At 52.1% G+C, this 17,553-nt stretch overlaps 7 protein-coding genes across 7 annotated transcripts; 3 read left to right on the top strand and 4 right to left on the bottom strand.

The window, feature by feature from the left end:
- Positions 1-402: 402 nt before the first annotated feature.
- Positions 403-1,054, bottom strand: NCS54_00721600 (Hypothetical protein; the record flags this gene model as incomplete). Its single annotated transcript, XM_053152647.1, has 2 exons — positions 403-963; positions 1,016-1,054. The coding sequence occupies 2 exons, from the start codon at positions 1,052-1,054 to the stop codon at positions 403-405; spliced, it is 600 nt and encodes a 199-aa protein (XP_053008622.1).
- Positions 1,055-3,362: 2,308 nt separating this feature from the next.
- NCS54_00721500 (Hypothetical protein) lies at positions 3,363-4,156 on the top strand (the record flags this gene model as incomplete). Its single annotated transcript, XM_053152646.1, has 2 exons — positions 3,363-3,486; positions 3,543-4,156. 2 exons carry the CDS (start codon positions 3,363-3,365, stop codon positions 4,154-4,156), a joined length of 738 nt encoding a protein of 245 aa, XP_053008621.1.
- Positions 4,157-5,688: 1,532 nt separating this feature from the next.
- Positions 5,689-7,272, bottom strand: NCS54_00721400 (MFS domain-containing protein; the record flags this gene model as incomplete). The annotated part of the gene is made up of 4 exons (XM_053152645.1): positions 7,147-7,272; positions 6,996-7,099; positions 5,901-6,948; positions 5,689-5,853 (listed from the first exon to the last, which is right to left on the bottom strand). The coding sequence occupies exons 1-4, from the start codon at positions 7,264-7,266 to the stop codon at positions 5,689-5,691; spliced, it is 1,437 nt and encodes a 478-aa protein (XP_053008620.1). The 5' UTR covers positions 7,267-7,272.
- A 2,432-nt stretch (positions 7,273-9,704) lies between these two features.
- NCS54_00721300 (Mitogen-activated protein kinase) lies at positions 9,705-11,267 on the bottom strand (the record flags this gene model as incomplete). Its single annotated transcript, XM_053152644.1, has 5 exons — positions 9,705-10,336; positions 10,387-10,701; positions 10,757-10,823; positions 10,919-11,051; positions 11,155-11,267. The coding sequence occupies 5 exons, from the start codon at positions 11,265-11,267 to the stop codon at positions 9,705-9,707; spliced, it is 1,260 nt and encodes a 419-aa protein (XP_053008619.1).
- Positions 11,268-12,670: 1,403 nt separating this feature from the next.
- Positions 12,671-13,390, bottom strand: NCS54_00721200 (Hypothetical protein; the record flags this gene model as incomplete). The annotated part of the gene is made up of 3 exons (XM_053152643.1): positions 13,150-13,390; positions 13,004-13,095; positions 12,671-12,928 (listed from the first exon to the last, which is right to left on the bottom strand). The coding sequence occupies exons 1-3, from the start codon at positions 13,286-13,288 to the stop codon at positions 12,671-12,673; spliced, it is 489 nt and encodes a 162-aa protein (XP_053008618.1). The 5' UTR covers positions 13,289-13,390.
- A 427-nt stretch (positions 13,391-13,817) lies between these two features.
- On the top strand, positions 13,818-14,277 carry NCS54_00721100 (VOC domain-containing protein; the record flags this gene model as incomplete). The annotated part of the gene is made up of 2 exons (XM_053152642.1): positions 13,818-13,890; positions 13,946-14,277. The coding sequence occupies 2 exons, from the start codon at positions 13,818-13,820 to the stop codon at positions 14,275-14,277; spliced, it is 405 nt and encodes a 134-aa protein (XP_053008617.1).
- Positions 14,278-14,959: 682 nt separating this feature from the next.
- NCS54_00721000 (Fungal-trans domain-containing protein) lies at positions 14,960-17,376 on the top strand (the record flags this gene model as incomplete). Its single annotated transcript, XM_053152641.1, has 9 exons — positions 14,960-14,973; positions 15,026-15,105; positions 15,155-15,367; positions 15,416-15,951; positions 16,003-16,127; positions 16,179-16,327; positions 16,383-16,594; positions 16,646-16,823; positions 16,877-17,376. The coding sequence occupies 9 exons, from the start codon at positions 14,960-14,962 to the stop codon at positions 17,374-17,376; spliced, it is 2,007 nt and encodes a 668-aa protein (XP_053008616.1).
- Positions 17,377-17,553: the final 177 nt, after the last annotated feature.

Raw genomic sequence — 17,553 nt, 5'->3', positions numbered from 1 at the left:
CTAGCTTCATGCACTGTTCTCAAACGAACGACGCGATTCGAAAGAAAAGATCAAAAGGGTATCATTAACTTGGCTATTCTAGGGGCATCCTCCTCCGCCTAGTCTTTGTTTTCGTCTTTGTGTCAACAAGCATGAATATTCTCTCGTATGTGTTGTGCATGGTGACCCGGTATTCTGATGTAAGAGGTCACTTGGTAGAGTGGCCATTATCTCGACCGCATCCTCCTTGAGTTTCAGGGGCCGTTACAAAGACGCATGATGATGGCCTCGCGAGGTCTGCGTAACTGGCCGCTCACCAGGCAACACACCGGTTTTCTTGCTGAGACAAGATTTATGCCCACGAGTCGAATACGAGCAGGTCGCCTGCCTATCCCTGCGTACACTCACTCTGACTCTGAAAGCTCACGAGGCAGGAGGCTGGGGATTGTTGCCCACAGTCTTGTACAGATCCCGAAGCTCAAACTCGTCGTGTCCTCCCTCGGGAATCTCTCCAACAACCCTCGCAGGCTGCCCAGCAACAACCGAAAAACTAGGGATGACCATATTCGGAGGGACCACTGTGCCGTCGAGGATCTTGACATAGTCCTTGACAATGGCAAACTCGCCAATGGTGCAGGCCTTGCCGATCTGTACGTGGTTCCCGACGGTGGCGGCCTGGACGACGGTGCCCTGGCCGACAAAGACGTGGTCTCCCATGCGCAGCGGCATGTAGGTGAAGCTGCCCTTGTACATGCGGCCGGGGGGACGCAGCAGGGCGCCCCGGGCGAGGAAGCAGTAGCGGCCGATGGCGACGGCGGTGTTGCTGGCCGGGGCGCCGGACGAGGAAGAGGACGAGGACGAGGGGGCTGTTCGGGAGAGGTCGCCGCGGATCATGACTTCGGGCTGGATGACGGTCTTGCCGCCGAGCATGATGTTTTGAGTTCCGACGAGGACAGCCCTGCGGGCCACCTTGTTGCCGGTGTCCTAGGAGTCAGAGTCAGTGTCTGGGCATTAGAGGGGGTAGAGGGCTGCTCACCGTCTCGATGTACTCGCCCTTGGGCGCACGGCGCGACATGGTGGGCGGAAGACGATGCCGGGGCCGAGACGGAGACGGAGGAGAGAGGAGTCGGTCGAGTCGGTGTAGCTGGACCCGTGGAGGAGCCGAGAAGATGTGCAAGTGGGGCCGGTCATAACGTGGGGAGTCAGCTCGTGTAGTGTGGTATGACTTGTACAGAGTAGAACAACATCAATTGGTATGGCTATGCCTGTTGGCGCTGTTGGCAAGGCATATTGTGATTGTCAAGACCAACAGACGCATTCAATTGAGTCTGCAGAGCGTCAATGCCTTGGGGTTGGAAGCAGGGCCAACAGAGTCCAACCAACAGAGAGTCACGGTCAGTGACACAGCCCTCAGGTGAACGCCTTGTGCAACCCTCAACCACATTTCAGGTGAGTATACGTATACGTAGGACCCAAGAAAAAGCCAAGCCTTTTTTGTTTTCGTCTTGACCGTTAAAACGGCGTTTTAACACAGATCCCCCATGATGTTTTGGGTCCATCTCCATGCTACTTGACCTATCTCTGTGTAGCTTGGCTTGGGATCTAGCTTCAAACACCAAAACGCACGCGAAACGTGGCTTCCCCCTCTTCCCGTGCCGTGCCGCAGTGGCTCTCATTGATCCTTGCTGAGAGGGGAGAATGCTTCCAGCCGAGGGAAACGAGCCAACCACGCTTAGACAGCGCGTCTGTGGGCGCGTAATTCTCTGGGCACATAAACCATGCGCGCTGCACACACGCTTCGGGACATTTCTTTCAGCTCCCGGTGAAAAGAGACATTTTTTTTTAATTGCCTACCGTATCGACTCTATCCCGTCTCTACTTGATTGCGTCTAATTTAATGCACGGGAAAGGGAGGAGGAAATGAGGATGAGATTTGCCGTCTGAGCCCTTGCAGAGACGCTAAGCCTCCAAGTTACCTAGGTCAAGTCAGAGAATGGGGCTTCAGCTGAAACGACGGGCAGAAGCGAGGACTTTCAGATAGATGGGTTCGCCTATTTTGCTTCTTCTACCTCTCGTTCTTCGTTTGCCTCGCCTGTCTCATCTCGACTTGATAGTGGGGATGGTATGCAAGCTGTAGCCTTGCTGTAGCTGCTGCTGACCTCTTACGATTTCTTCTCGACTGGGGTACGCATTCGCAAATCGGAATCCTTGCTGATGCCAACTGTCGTGTCGTGGCCGAGCCCCGTTGGGTCCCCAAGACGTGGAATCGAGATGTCTAAGATGCCGAGTTCTTTTCTCTTCTTGGCTTTGAGGGGGGGCTGGACATGTTCAGGTAGCTCTGCATTCATCGAGAAGCGAGTCAAGGATGGCATTGCTATTGCTATTGCTACAGATATGGGTACCCTTACTTACTGTACCTCGTGCTGACCGTCCTTGGTACTTTATACCGGCAGGATCACAGCCGTTGCGGATCATTGACGAGCCGTCTTGCTGCGCCTTCTCTCCAATTGCTAAGATGCTAATTCCAGAAAATTGATTCCAAAAGTTTGACTGCTTACTATGGATGGTTTAACCTGCTCCCACTCCGCCTCCTTCAGTCCACGATACCACACAAACACATGCGGAATTTTTACTCAGGCTGACGGCAATGCAAAAAGCAGAGCCCACATGATGGTCCTTTCCATCCCAGCCTTCTTTTCTCCCACGCTAGGGTCGCCTCTGGACGCGGCCGCCCGGATCCCCTCCCTCCCCTCCTCTTTTTTCTCACCTGCGCCGGTCAAGCGAACAGCGTTGCATTGCATGAGGCCCCTAGTCCGTTTATTATTTTTCTCCTCTTGTCAGACTTGATGAGCAAGCAAACAAAAGTGTCTATTCTCAAACGGACCCCCTCGAGATTGCAGGCCCAGCACTTGTTTAGCTCTTGCTTGTCAAGTTGATATAAACCCTCGTTTCGTCTCCTCGTTTCAACTACACAATATCAATTCATCACCAACATCTTCTCTTCTCTTTCTCTTCTTCTGGAACCTCTTCCACACCACACCCTTGTTTGCCCAATCTCCACCCATCCATACCAACACCCCGCCTCTCTGCGCAACACTCTGCCGTTAAGCGCCCAGGTGGACACCCTTCATCCAGTGGCATCCCTTGGCCGTAGCGTTTATTATTAGCCTTGCCGCCTCTTGGCTTTCCTTTGCCCTTCCTTGCCGCGCGCCCGGTATAAACTCCATCAGACGCTCTTCCTCTTTTCTTTTCGTTTCGTCTACTACTCCCTCATAACCTCGTTCGCCTCTCTTCTCGTTGGTCAGCTGCTTCGAGATCGACACCATCTTTACCTCTTGATCTCAACGCCCTGTGTCTCATCCTACCTCACCATCTACATCACAATGCTCGCCAACTCCCTCTTCTTCCTCGCCTCAGCCGCTCTGGCTCTGGCTAACCCTGTTCGGTATCGTCCTGGCTCCAGCTGCACTACCTCGCGGCCTGAACCAGTTCTTCCTCAGACTGGTGGTGAGTTTAACACAAGCCATTGAAGCCTTGAAACAAGACACTAACACCATCTTTAGCTGAAGAGCTTCAGTCTCCTCCTCAAGGCGCTACCCTCAAGCACATCGCCCTTGGCTTTGGTATCCAGAACTACACCTGCAAGGGAGATGGTTCCGACGCCACCGCCGCTGGTGCTCTCGCCATGCTCTACGACATAACTCACCTCTACCCCGGCCAGAGCCGCGTCTCCCTCTCTCAGGAGAAGTGGGCAGCTCTCACTGCCACTGCTCTCTCCAGTCACGAAATCCCCCTCAACCTCAACACTTACGGCATCGGAGCCTCCTCCACCAACCCCTTCCCCCAGGACGCCCCCCTTGAGCTCGACGGCTACAGGAAGATCCCCTTCGCCGGCCACCACTACTTCAACGCCAACGGTGTTCCCACCTTTGACCTCACCAAGGCCCAGCAGCTGCTCCTTGCCAAGAAGGTCGCCGGTGTCAAGGCCCCTACCTCTGCCAGCGCTGGTCCTGATGGTACTGGCGCCGTTGACTGGCTCTACCTCGGTGATGCTGGTGGCAGCCACGGCGTCACCTCCGTCTACCGCGTCTTCACCGCTGGCGGCAACTCCCACGGCTGCAAGAGCGCCGGCACCGATAGCACCTCGTACACTGCCATGTACTGGTTCTACGGCTAAGCCTTCTACACTCTCACACCTTTCATTTCACAATTACATATTTTCAGGATAGACCGGGGTTTCGGAGTTTATAAATGGTCACCTCACGATCGCTTTTATACCTATTTTGCACCCCAAAGGTCGCTTTCTCTCTCTCTTCGGCTTCTCAGGGCAGATACCACGGTTTCATACGGGGCATTTTTCTTTCCAAAAAAAGGGTTACAATTGGAAGTCCTCTCATTCATGGCGTTGTTATTTGCGTGATAGATACTGGTTCATGCATGGCGCATTTGGCGGGTTGATATGGGATTTGTTTTAATGGGACGAGGACAGGACAGGATAGGATAGGTAGTTAGTTAAACATCAACTGAAATGAGTTACATCTCAACATGTTTTTCAATGTGAAGCGTCGAAAGCAATCTGCGATGTGACTTATAGGTAGATGTGGCACGAACATAGAATGCGTACTCCAAAGCCAAGTCCCCAACAGTAAGTTCTACTGCGTCTTCTCTCTGAACAGATGTAATTTTCCGGGCATTCTCGGGTGTAAAAGTGAAGTTTAATTGAAAGGTTCACCCTCGACCATGCCTCAAAAGGGACTTACACGCACCAAATCGAAAGGATGTTCTCCCAAAACGGTACCATGTTAAGTAAATCAACGCGGGCAACGATTCATGTACTTGTAATTCAAGAAAACAATGACTCTAGCCTTTCAACAATGCTCTGGTCAAGATTGAGATACTCGAATGCTGCCGTCACAGAGCGGCTCATCCCGCTTCCGCAAAGCTTCTCCTCTATTCGGTCAGATTAAGACCTTCCGTAGCATGATATTAAAAGCCTGACTTTTGACCCTGTGCAATTCCTTCATTCTTCACCATCATATTTCTAACAACCTGGCCGTGAACTGGCATCTATCTTGTCTTGCGAGAGGCCTTATCCACCACCCCTGACCCAACAGACACTCCATCTGACACATGCAGATACAACTACCGCAATCATGATTCGAGCGCCCTTACGTCAAAACGCTGCTTCGGCTCTTGCCAGGGCCCGGACAGTATCGAGCCTGCGTACCTTCCAGGTACCAGCGCAAATCCTCCTCCAACAGCAACGAGCTCGAATCCACCAACAGACTCCAGACCAACCCCAGCCCCAACCACAGACAAAAGAGGCTCGAAAGAATCCTCAGATCTCTTCCAAGCAAGTTGAGCCTCTCAAGACACAATCTAAACAGCAAAAAGATGCCAAGGGGACAGCATGCAAACCGATGAACCATGACAAGGATGATTTCAGTGGTGTTCTTTTGGTGACACTTATATCCGACCTTATCCATGACCTGACTCATGACTGTGACGAGTAGCGCTTGGAGGGAGCAGAAGCGAGGCTTTGGAGAGCAATATTGGGCCTCGCGTGAGGAGAGAGATGATTATAAGTTCTGGGCGATGACAGCTAAATCCCCACTCACGAATGGGAAAAAAGATAAATGTTTAAGACTGATAGTCTCTAGCCTATCATAATAAAGCCTCGTTCAGTTGCCAGTTTATTCTTTGCTATACTCAGCCCTTGTTCTTCTCAGCATCCTGCTCCTGACTCTGGTTCAGCCCCCTTGTCTCACAATCCATAGCCTCCTTCGCTTTAAGATACTTGCGATCTTTGCAAGTCAACGCTGCACACCATAGAACCAAGGCGATACAACACGCAATCATGGCCCACATCCCTCTCTGCACACAAGTTAGACAGATGTCGCACCTCAGATTAAGGGACTTACAATGAACCAGGGTGCCATTGAAGCCCCGTAGAAAACAATGCTCCACCAGGCATTGACGGCGTTGCTGCCGACGTTCATGCCCGCGAGAACGACGCCTCGAAACATGGCAGATTCATGACGCATGGCGTCGTTGCACCACGCAAAAAACGTGGCCTGGCAGGCGTAGACAGCACCAGCCCAGTAGTATGCCGCAAACGTGATCCTCGTTGATGCTGAGCTTGTTGGATCCTTGGAAGCTACCAGGATCATGATGGAGGTTGCAATGCCAGTCACCCCGATAAAGTAACCCACGAGGTGACGCTTCCCTCCTAGAAAGTCTGTCAATGTGGCCCAGAACATGGTTGAAACAATGCCCACGGCGGGGACACCGGTTGGGTAATTGTTCAGCTGGGAGACAGTATAAGTATTGGTTGGGTGGTTCTGCATGTAAAGGGCGAGGAGGGCGTTGGAGCTAAACGATTCGGTCTCGCCGGCGATGATCCAGAGGATGACGAATCCCCACCAGAACCAGGACGTGAGGACGCTTCTGGCGAATCTCAGTGTGAGAGGAGGTCGTTCTTCTAATGGCGGAACTCGTGAGATGGCCAGGGTCTTTTCCTCTTCGGTGAGGTAAAATGCTGTTGTGGTGTGTGGTGTATCCGGGAAGAGCAAGAAGCCATACACAGCGACAGGAATCGTAATGAGACCGTCGATGATGAACAGCCACCGCCATCCACTCAACCCACTCAGGCCATCCATACTCTCATGTATGCCCGTCTGTATAAAACCCCCGATGAAGGTGCCCGCCAGGCCAGAAGCAGTAAAGATGCCGCTCCTCTTTCCCAGCTCCCGTTCAGTATACCAAGATCCGAGGATGTAGTGTGTGCCGACAAATGTAGAAGCTTCGCAAATGCCCTGAAAGAAGCGAATCGCCATGATGGACTGGGGATTGCGGGCAGAGGCGGTGACCATGGTGAGGGCGCCCCAGAGGAGCATCATGAGGGGGAACCATATGCGAGGCTTGATGTATTGGAGGGACAGGTTCGAGGGGATCTGGCCCAGGACATATCTGCGGGACGTGTTAGAAGTGACTGGTCATTGGGAGTGAAGCCGTACCCGACGGTGAAGCAGGTCAAGACCTGGTTCAGTTGATCTCCCTTGAACCCGACCTCGTCCCTCATGCCAGAAACATAGGCATTATTGATGTTCATGCGATCGAGCTATTAAGGCATAAGCGCATGAGAGCTGTGAGGGAAGGGCAACGTACGTAGTTGACGAGATAACTCAGACAGCAAAACGTCAAGATGAAAAAGTCAATCTTTTGCACCAGACGCCGCTCTCCAGGTTTGTAGTCGACATGCAGATAAGCCTTGACCCTCGAAAACATATTGACGGCTTCAATCGCATTGTTGAATGACGCAGAAAGTCCAAGAGAGTCGTCGGGGAGATCTGGCCGAGGTGAGACAAGGTTTGGCCCGTGTCACGGCTCATTCTGTCCAAGATCATCAATCCGCACATCGATCGTGGGTCGAGCGGGTTTTATCCACTTTGCAACCGACTCTAGCGCCTCGCCTCCCATTCAACTGGGAGCATTTCACACAAAGTGAGGTTATCCTCAGAGACTCGTTTGTATTGTCAAACAAGATAAGCGTGGACTGGACACGTAGAGTTTTGAGATGGTGCAAACACCTTGGATGCATTCAAAGCTTATCGTCATGCCTGATTTGGAAGGCAATTGGTGTACAATAGTGAATAACCATGTGGTCATTCCTCTCTTCCAGTTTGCTTATCGTTTGATCGACCTCGTGCTTCCTTCGATCGACCAAGTAGACGTCACCCTCTACCCAGAAACCTATGGATGATCAACACTCCAAGAACCCAGCATCACCACTGCTCAGCCCCTCTTCAACTATTGGATACGAGATTCCAGGTATGTCAACGTCACGATATCCTTCGGCAAAATGACAATGGCCTCTTGCCAACTTACAATTTGATGTAGTACTTGACCGGCGCCGGCTCTCGCACCTCGGTTCTTGGCCGCACAATTGCCTCGATGAAACCCCTGTCTATGGAATAGCTCATGAATGACAGAAACTTGTTGTGAGAGTCATACCTCCACACGACCTATAGCCACTCCCAAGAACAACTCCATCACGTCTCAACGTCTGTTGTCAGTTTTACATCCAGCACTGATCGTTGAATCCAGAGGAATTCCGAGTCAGCCACCGCGATTAAAAGCACTAGAAGCATGCTTTGACATGCCGAATACGTCCACGATAGTGATCATAGCCGAAACACCTCACGGCCTCAGATATGGCCAACTCTGACAACACTATGTTCACTTACCCTGATGTCCAAGGTCGATGTGATAACGAGGGAGGAAACCACCACGAGTGTGAAACAAAATACAACGCAAAGAAGCTGTAAACTTTCGCATCAAGATCCTCAAGACATTGGTGCCGACTGAGAGACAGCAGACGAAGGAGCTGGACAGACGCATTACGCACATCAAGTGAGCAAAGAAATCTTAAACTTGGCCATGCCCGCTGAAATATTTCCTTGCGAATAATACGAGTAGATATTTTGGTGCATCAGCTTGAATGCTCCGGGTTGGCACAGCACCAAGACTGTGCTGGGCGGATTCTCATAATCATTTTTACTCTCCTATTATTTTCTTCTGATGATAAGTATGTTAGAGGAAAGAAACATAATTCAAGGCCAACTAGACCTCATCTTGCTTCATTATCCAGCCCTTGTGTTGGGATATATGTCAAGAATGTGCGTCATTTATCCGCTCCCTTAGTAGCCCGCTTACGGTACATAATAGGCCTCATGAATCAATATACAAAACACAGTGACATATCTAGCATAAAATGGAGAACTTCTGGGCTATGAAGTTGGGAACTGTGGAATCCGTAGTTGGAGTGGACGACAGCAGGAAGCCGTCGCCTTCATCTCAAAACGAGGTCAATGTTGAGACCATAGTCCACTCAACAACACCTTTAACACGGTTAAGAAAGACTAGTATACAGTCTCCCTCAAAAAACATACAATAATATCCGAGCTAGATAGAGCGTGACTTTAACGACGGCTATCCTCGAGGACAGTGAGGCCGCGGGCAAACTCGAGGCTTCTCATTAACTCTTAATTTATCGCACAATTGAACAAAGACAATTGCTAAGCTGAAAATGACTAGACCTGATTATTTATGTCGACTGAAAGATGACACCAAGGTGATGCATTGTTTGTCTGTTAGTCATGGTAGGACTGAGAGCATACTAGGTCTTGGCAATAGCAAAGCCAATCCTAGAGGCTGAGGAGTAAATCACAAATTGCGCTTCAATAGAGTCGCCAAGTTCAAGTAAAAAGCGATCATAAGTAATCTAAGCATATATCGTCTTTATGTATATTCGTGTGTATAGCATAGCCGCCTATCAAATTGCTCGTTCACTCCTGTTTCCGGCATATACTTGATCATGACAATACACCAACGTATAGGCTACAAGACAACAAGACAACAGAAAAGGACGATATAATATATCTCGTATCTCGTTTTGTAGAAAATATAAAAAAAGGACGAGGGGAATTGACCCTCTATCCTTCACGCCACATGCATCAGACATGTCTTTCTCGCCGCCATCCAAGCTACCATGACTGTCTGTTCCCCGACTCTCCCGGTCCGGGCATTAAGCTCTCGAAAATTATCCAAGGCCGCGTCTTCTCCCTCCTGAAGCTGTTTTTTTTTTTTGTCTTTTGACCATTGTGTCTCTGATTCTTCTAGAATAGAGCTCGCTGTCTACCGTCTCCTGTCAATAGACTATATGTCTACCTCCTCGATGCGTCGAGGCCGCCCTGGAGATCCTGCTCGAGTCCCGCGTGTCCGTGACCAACATATTCTTGTGGTCGGGGATCCTCAGCGGTCCACTGGTTGCCGCTCTGGGGCATGGGGACCTGAGCGCCGCCCTGCTGGCCAGGAGCACCGCCAGCACCTCCCTGTCCGGGAACGGTACGGACGAGCTGTCGGAATCGCATCACCTCATCCAGGATCATGCTGCGCATCTGACCGACATCTTCAACCACCTCAAAGTCGAAGTTGAAGGTGGTGGGGCAGTCAGGCTCGTCCGAGGCGTCGTGCCAGATGTGCAAGTAGGGGTGCTCAAGAGCCTGCTCCACGCTGATACGAGACGAGGGGTCAAAGGCGAGCATCTTGTCGAGGAGGTCGAGGGCGTCTGGGTTGGCCTGGGGGAACAGGCTGGGGAAGGGCTTCTTGGGCATGAATGGCAGGTTGCGCACGTATTCCTGGGCTCGGGGAGATCCAATGCGCGAGAGCGTCTCCTCGTTGGGGGTTCCGAGGATGTGGAGGATCTGGTTCAGCTGGTCAACGTAGTCGCGACCCTTGAAGAAAGGTCGGCCGCCCAGCAGCTCGGCCAGAATACAGCCGACAGACCAAACATCAACTACTCAAGTTAGCAAGATACAAATCACTCCCACATAGGCCATCACGTACTAGCTTTGGTGTAGCTCTGGAAGCTTAACATAATCTCAGGAGCTCGGTACCATCGAGTAGCGACGTATTCGGTCATGTAGCCGGCATTCTCCTCAGGGTCGACCGAGAAGCCTCGGGCCAGGCCGAAATCGCAAATCTTGAGCTCGCAGTCGGCGTTGACCAGCAGGTTTCCGGGCTTGAGATCTCGGTGCAGGACGTTGGCCGAGTGGATGTACTTGAGACCGCACAGGATCTGGTAAATGAAGGACTGGAAGTGGGCGTCGGTGAGGGGCTGGCCAGAACGGATGATGGCCGCCAGATCGCACTCCATCAGCTCTGTCGCCGCGTCAGCTCATCTTGTGTGCATCTCTCCCAGGTATATCTGACTAACCCTCGTACAGGTACGTCTCGTTAAAGTTGTCGGGTCGAGGAATGTCCATGTCGTACAGACATGTGATCTGTTGGTCGGGCATCAGCATACACGTCGTTTTGCGTCTGTTGGTCGGAATGCGCCGGGGCTGAAACAGCTCGAGGTGACGGGTGGGCGACTCACGTTGCGGTGGCCGCGAAAGTGCTGGAGCAGCTTGATCTCGCGCAGGGCGCGCTTGGCGAGAATCTTCTTGCTAAAGACATTTGTGACCTTCTTGATAGCGACGCCTTCGTTGGTCTGGTTGTTTACGGCAGCACTACATCTCCCGACGAGGCGGGGCGATCGTCAGCAAATGCGGCGGGGTAGAAAGAGAAAGAGGGCAGCAACAGCACAAAGGCGCAGGGTAAAAAGAAACTCACCAGACGATGCCGTAGGCGCCCTGTCCAAGCTCCTTGGTGACGGTGTAGCGCTCATCGACGATAAAGTCCTGGTTGAAGACCTTGAAGACCTTCCGTCCTTGGAGGTCAGCCATGGTGAGAGAGTGTGTGCGGGACGATTCGGCGGGGTAAGAGAGCTCTGAGAGAAGCCGTCGTCACCAGACAACGAACGGCAGCGCAAAGTGAAGATGCTTGTGAGAAAGCAAGAAGGAGGAGACAAAGGGCCCCCCAAAAAAAAAACGTCAGCGCGTCGCGATATATGTATGTAGTTTGGTGGCACACGCTTTGGGTTGGCCTTTTGAGCGATGGATGGAAGGGGGGATGAATGGATGGAGCTCTCATGGTGCCCGAGCCATGGATGGACTCTCTCACTCTCTCAGCTGCAACCATTGGGGGCCGTTTCTGAGCTGCTACTGGCGGGGATCTCCAGGGCTGCTAGCCTGCTACAGTCCACTACACGGGCGGGTCCCCCAGTGGTCGGAGCCGCTAGGAGGGGGGAGGACCCCGCAGCCAAGGTCACCGCCTGGCCGTGTGGCTGATTTGCTGGGCTCGCGGCCCCCACAGGGTGCGTCATCCAATCAGGCGCCGTATCAAGCTCTTCACCTCGTAGCCGCGCGACAACGACAAAGCCTGTCACCCCTGATTTTGCTTGAATCACATAAAAAACATGCCGGGTTTGGACGTTACAGAAAGGGGGTAAATCCTCGTGTTTGAGAAAATGTGCACGATAAGGTGATGCACGCCGCTGATTCCAGTCTTTGTCGGGACCGGAAACTCTGTCGCCAAGCCCAATTCCAGCGCCGGTTCGTACCCAAGCCGCAGGCCGTCCTGTGCCACACGTGAGGGGGCTGAGCAACAATCATCAACTGCACCATGGTCAGCTCAGCTTTTCTGGTCAGCATTTCTCGGCAACTGGACACACCCACTCACTCGTCGCGAGATAAAGAAAATCCAAATGCCGTGTCGTGGACACATGTCATTTTCTCACCCGGAGCCCGGGACCCCCGATGTAGCTGCATCTCCGTCTGAGGTGAGGACGTAACTCACTTGTCTTCTCATCCTCGTCGACCCAATTTGAGCCCTCTGGCCACTAGGCGGCCGCATGGCGACCCGGGGAACGTAGGGCTGAATCTCGCAAGTGGGACTCATCAAAGCCGAAAGCAAACACTGCACTGCCGTTGGTGAGTTTTTACTTTCTCTCCTCGGATGGACGTACGTATGTTCGTATGTAAGCCAGCCACGGATTGTCTGGGCGGTCCGCGCCGCCGGAATCTGAGACAAGGTTTCAACTGCTTCTGTTGGATCGACGTCGAATCAACTAATTTCCAAAACGAACCATCTCGCCGGAACCCTTCAGCCAATGGCCATCGGATCTCTGCCGTGTAATAGCGCAGGTAATAGTCTAATTCATCTCTAGCACGTCTATCCCCTTCTCTCTATGCACATATATCGGGTATTAATTCCACCTCTTCCTCTCCTCTCCCCCCTTAACCGTCGCCTACTCCTCCTCGAGGATCTCCTTGAGAAAGTTCTTGGAGAACCTCGAGCACTGCTCAAACGCCTTGGAGAAGCCCTCATTTCCTCCATAGTAGGGGTCGTTGACGATCTCGGGCCGCTTCGTCCCGCTGAACTCGCCAAAGAGCATCACCTTGGCCTTGGAGTCTGGGTTGTTCTTTTGTAGCCGGTGGAGATCCGACAGGTTTGACCGGTCCATAGCGAAGATGTAGTCGAACTTGTTAAAGTCGCTGGGGTGAAACTGCAAGCCGACGTTAGTGAGTCTCAAGTTATGCACCGCCGCCGATTGAGTTGACAGGGGGGGATGACAACATACCCTCCGCGCGAGATGGTCGTAGTCAGTAATCCCGTTGGCCTCCAGAGTCGCCATGGTTCTGTCATCCGGGGGTTCGCCGCTGTGGTACGCAGCTATCGCGACTGTTAGCAGAATGGCCTCCTTTTCCATGCCCAATTCAAACACACCTGTGCCGCAAGAGTCGATGCGCCCAATCCTACCCCCAACCTCGGGCTGCTTGGCAAGGTTCTGGAAGATGCCCTCTGCCATGGGCGAGCGGCAGATGTTGCCTAGGCACACAAAGAGGACCGACACTGGTTCCGGCATGGCTGCGCTGCTGTACAGTATCTCAGAAGTCACTTGCAGACAAGGAGAAAAGGAGGGAGATTCGAAATGTCGATTTGTCGCGACGAGTGACGTGACGGCCCGATGCGCGCCATAATAATTGCTGATCTGCCCCGCCATCTCATTTTCTGGCATGGAGGGGTCCCTTGTACTGTGATTTATGCGTGCACGCACTGTGTGACATCGAGGAAAAGTCACGTGTATTCGTGTCTAGCTGGCGCTTGAGCTACTGGATCCATGGCTGAGAAGACGCGCTCTGATTGTTGGAGACGTGTAAGCATCGTCACCCGTCTCAAGCCACCGGAGGGAAGTCTGTCCATGTTCCCCGCTTCGTAAATGAGATTCGAGAGCGTGAATGAGCGTGAATGAGTCTCAGGATGGGTTATAAAAAGGGGTGTGTAGCCTTTGAAGCCTTAGGTTGAACTCTCTTCTCTTTGTCTGTAGCCATTGCCCATCAACAACCTCGTCCCTTTTATCTATTCTCTGATATTCACTCAATATCCATCTCGAAATGTCTGATTGGAAGCCTCCTGCTTTTGGAACCCCTGTCTGGATGGGTATTCCTGCCCATGACGTCGGCCGTGGTAGGTGTTGTGTCTTGATCCCCCTCTGTCCCCAATGTCACTTACAACCCTATAGCATCCGAGTTCTACGAGACAGTCTTCAAGTTCTCCTTCAAGGATAACTCTGAAAAGTACCCCAAGGAGCAGATCCGGATGTTTGACTTTAACCCCAGCCTGGGCCTGACAGGCGGCATCCAAAAGGCCCCAGACCACACTGGTCACTTTGCCCCCGGCAAGGGTGGCATCTGCGTGTACTGGTTCGTCGAGAATGTCGACACCATCGGCCCTATCATCGAGAAGGCTGGCGGTAAGATGTTGAGCGAGAAGGAGAAGGAGGGTGATCATGGCTTGTTCCGTTTCTTTGAGGACACTGAGGGGACTGTTGGTGCGGTTTACCAGATGGTTTAGAGTAGACTGTTGGAGTTGGGATGTGACATGTGATTGTCAAATTTTGAACTGTCTAAAACTCATGTCTTTATTTTTCATTGTCTTGATCAAGTATCGCCTCTTGGTATTGTCGAAAGTATTCTGTTTTACGGTGTTCTTGGCCATCCAAGTTGAGATCGGCTTATAGCCTAGTCGGCTTGGTTTCGGTTCACGCTCACTCACCCGCACTGTGACGCAGGGGGTTCCAGACCGCTATAGCAGCTGTAAGTTGGGGCCATTATCCGCTAAAACATTATTAGCCTCGGATGGGCATGACCCTCATCTCGTTTCTCTCAATTGATTTGCGCAGTTCAATCAATGACTGGCTCCTCGAGCCCGCTTGTTTCAATCATACGTTTCCACCGCGTTTCCTCCTGTCTTGATCGCGCGCTGTCACCTGTTGCTGTCCGGACCCGGCATGGACCCGGACCCGGCACCCCGGTCGTCAACCTCCCGGCGTTCGGCACAGAGGAGCAGGAGTCCGGAGGAACCGCAGAGACCTGCAAGACGGAGGAGTCGTTCTGTTCAGCTTGAGGCTGCGCGTACTTCGACTGCTTGCAATGTCTGTCGCGACAAGAAGGTCAAGTGCTCCGGCACCTGGCCGTGTCGGTATTGCAGTAAACGGCAGCTGACTTGTGTGTTTGCGACGTCTGAGAAACGCAAGATGTATTCCGTCTCGTATGCTACCTCCTCTCATCTCCAAGTTGTATAATCTCTGATGAAGCTGTAGGCAAGTCCAACAACTCCAGCAAAAGGTTGCTGACTACGAGCGTCAACAGCCAGCTACTGGTTCATCAGCCGCTCAGCAAGGTACGCTATAGTTCAGTCCCTGATTACAGTTAAACTAACAGCGGTATAGACTCTCCATCTCAAGATCAGGGTGCCTCGAATGGTGATCCTCCAACAACAAGGAATACGGGCAACTCACCCGTAGCTGACAACCACCTCGGCACAAGGGCCGCTGAAACTCCCCGTTCAGAGACCTCTGCCTTCTCGCTTCTTGGCCAGCGACCCCCTAATGAAGATCGTGTCCCACCTTCGACAAGAGTGCCGACCAGTCGAGCACCCAGAGGTTAGTGTGGCCCGCTCTTGTAAGACCTTCTCAACTCATCTATTATAGCCATCTTGCCGGAACCCAGTCTATCTTCCAGCGAGATCTTTGGCACCGAGATCCGAACACTTCTCCTAGCTAGATCTACTGCTGGATCAGAAAAGAGTCCCGCGGCATCCATGGCGGTTGCATCCCCTCACTTGGATCGCGAGCTAATCGCCAACGTCCGTGGTTGGCCATCCGAGGAAGAGGCCAACCAGCTTCTGGAACTTGTCGTGTTAAACGTCGGCATATCTCAGCATTTATTCGACATCCGGTCCTTCTCCGATAGCCTATCACGTCTTTATCGGGATACTGGGAACGAGACACCGATCCGCGGGCTCTGGTTTGTTCAGGTTCTCTTTGTCTTGGCGATAGGGAAGCTCCTCCGTGCGGGGACTGTCGAGGATTCTGAAGTCCCAGGGGTTGCCTTTTTCAACGAAGCCATGAAACACATGCCGGCAATGAGTGATATGAAGAAACACAGTATATTAGGCATCGAAGTTGTGGGGCTCGCTGCCCTCTTCCTTCAGGTTGCAGACCGAAAGGATGAAGCCTATCTCTATGTTTGTCACCCCTTTCTTCTCTGTTCATGCATTTTGCTCACTACTCATTAGGCAAGCATGGCTTTGAGGTTAGCAATCAGCCATGGAATGCACAAGTCGACGGGCAATGGCAACTTGTCGCGGTCAGAAGCTGTTCACCGCAGTCGCCTCTGGTGGACCCTGTATATGCAAGAGAGGTTTGCTAGTCTGCTTCTTTATTATCAACTAGAAACTGACTCGTCCTTTAGGAGATTAGCTGCAGCTGGAGGCTACCCAATGGCTATTGCAGATGAAGCCATATCCATTGGCCCACCAACTGACGTGGCTGGGTTTGCATCCGCTGCTGCCATCCGAGTCAACGTGAGAGCTGCCCAGATCACTGGTCGTATTACTTCAAGTAAGTTGTGGGATTCCGGATTCCAAAAGTTCAAGTTTGGTTGACCTCCTGGAAGCAATCTATGTGCAAAACACAAACTCGGAGACCTCCTTCATCAAAGACATTGAGGCCATTCTGCACTCCCTCCACGATGTCGAATCCACAATGCCAGCCGAGTACCGCATGAATTTTAGTCCTACAGGCTTAACAGTAGCTGGTATACTATTCTCTGACGCCGATCCTTCCTATGCGAGAACAAGCGCGTCGCTCTATTTGAGTATCTATCAGGTACTTCGACCTGCGAAACGTGGGAGACTCTTGATATTGACCGCAACTTAGGCCGTGATCCATACAGTCCGGCCTATACTCCTCTACATGGCTCGCAACGTCCGTGATCGCGAGTCAGAGTCCGCCCGGAACCTAAGCCCAACCCTGCGCCGACTCGGTGAAATATGCATCGAAGCGGCTCGGAAGAGCCTGGCGATCTTGCAAGCTCTTCGCAACACCGAGTTGATTGGTAAGTCCAAGAAGCTCTTAAAAGTAGGGTTACTAATATTCAACTCATTGTAGCAAAGAACGCTTTCCTCGACCTCGACATCCTCTTCTCCGTCGGCTTCGTCTTCGTCCTCGTCGAAGCCATCCACCCGGGCAGGAACCTCGGCATAAGCGGGATCGAGGGCTCCAGAAGCGTGCTCCAGTACCTCGTAACAGTGGGTAACCGAGCAGCAGCGAAGCGTCTAGGAGAGCTAGACCAGATGTGTCTCCATCTCCGGCCCCCGTCCCAAGACCAGCCGGCCTCGGGCCAGGATCTGCCATACGAGACGGCCAACGCGGCGGCGGGGTTGGCTGCGCATACGAGTGGCTCTGACCCTGAACGAAGTGGACAGCAAGAGGGGGATCAGCCTATGGATCTGTCCAACAGTCCGATGCTGAATGCAATGTTTCCTGGGAATGGAGATCTGGCCAACATATCCTTGCAGGGGGAGGATGGGCTTTATTGGGTTTATCATGAGCCTGGATTTGTTTATACTGGTGCTGAGTTGGCGGATTGGGAGGCTTTGGAGTACTAGGTTATTGGATGTTTATCAAGGGGCGTTTATGAATGGTATTTGAGAGCGATCTCTGTGTTTTATTTCTACAATACAGGTTCTTCATTTTTAATGGTTGATTGCGTCTAGATTGAACTGAATAAATACAGCAGGTCAGGACGAGCATTGGTTTGTATGGAGGAACACATATGTATAAAA

The sequence above is a fragment of the Fusarium falciforme genome, chromosome 5 (assembly GCF_026873545.1).
Source record: "Fusarium falciforme chromosome 5, complete sequence".
NCBI lineage: Eukaryota > Fungi > Ascomycota > Sordariomycetes > Hypocreales > Nectriaceae > Fusarium > Fusarium falciforme.
Note: the sequence above shows the minus strand (reverse complement) of the source record. Positions and strands in the feature narration are given on the sequence as shown.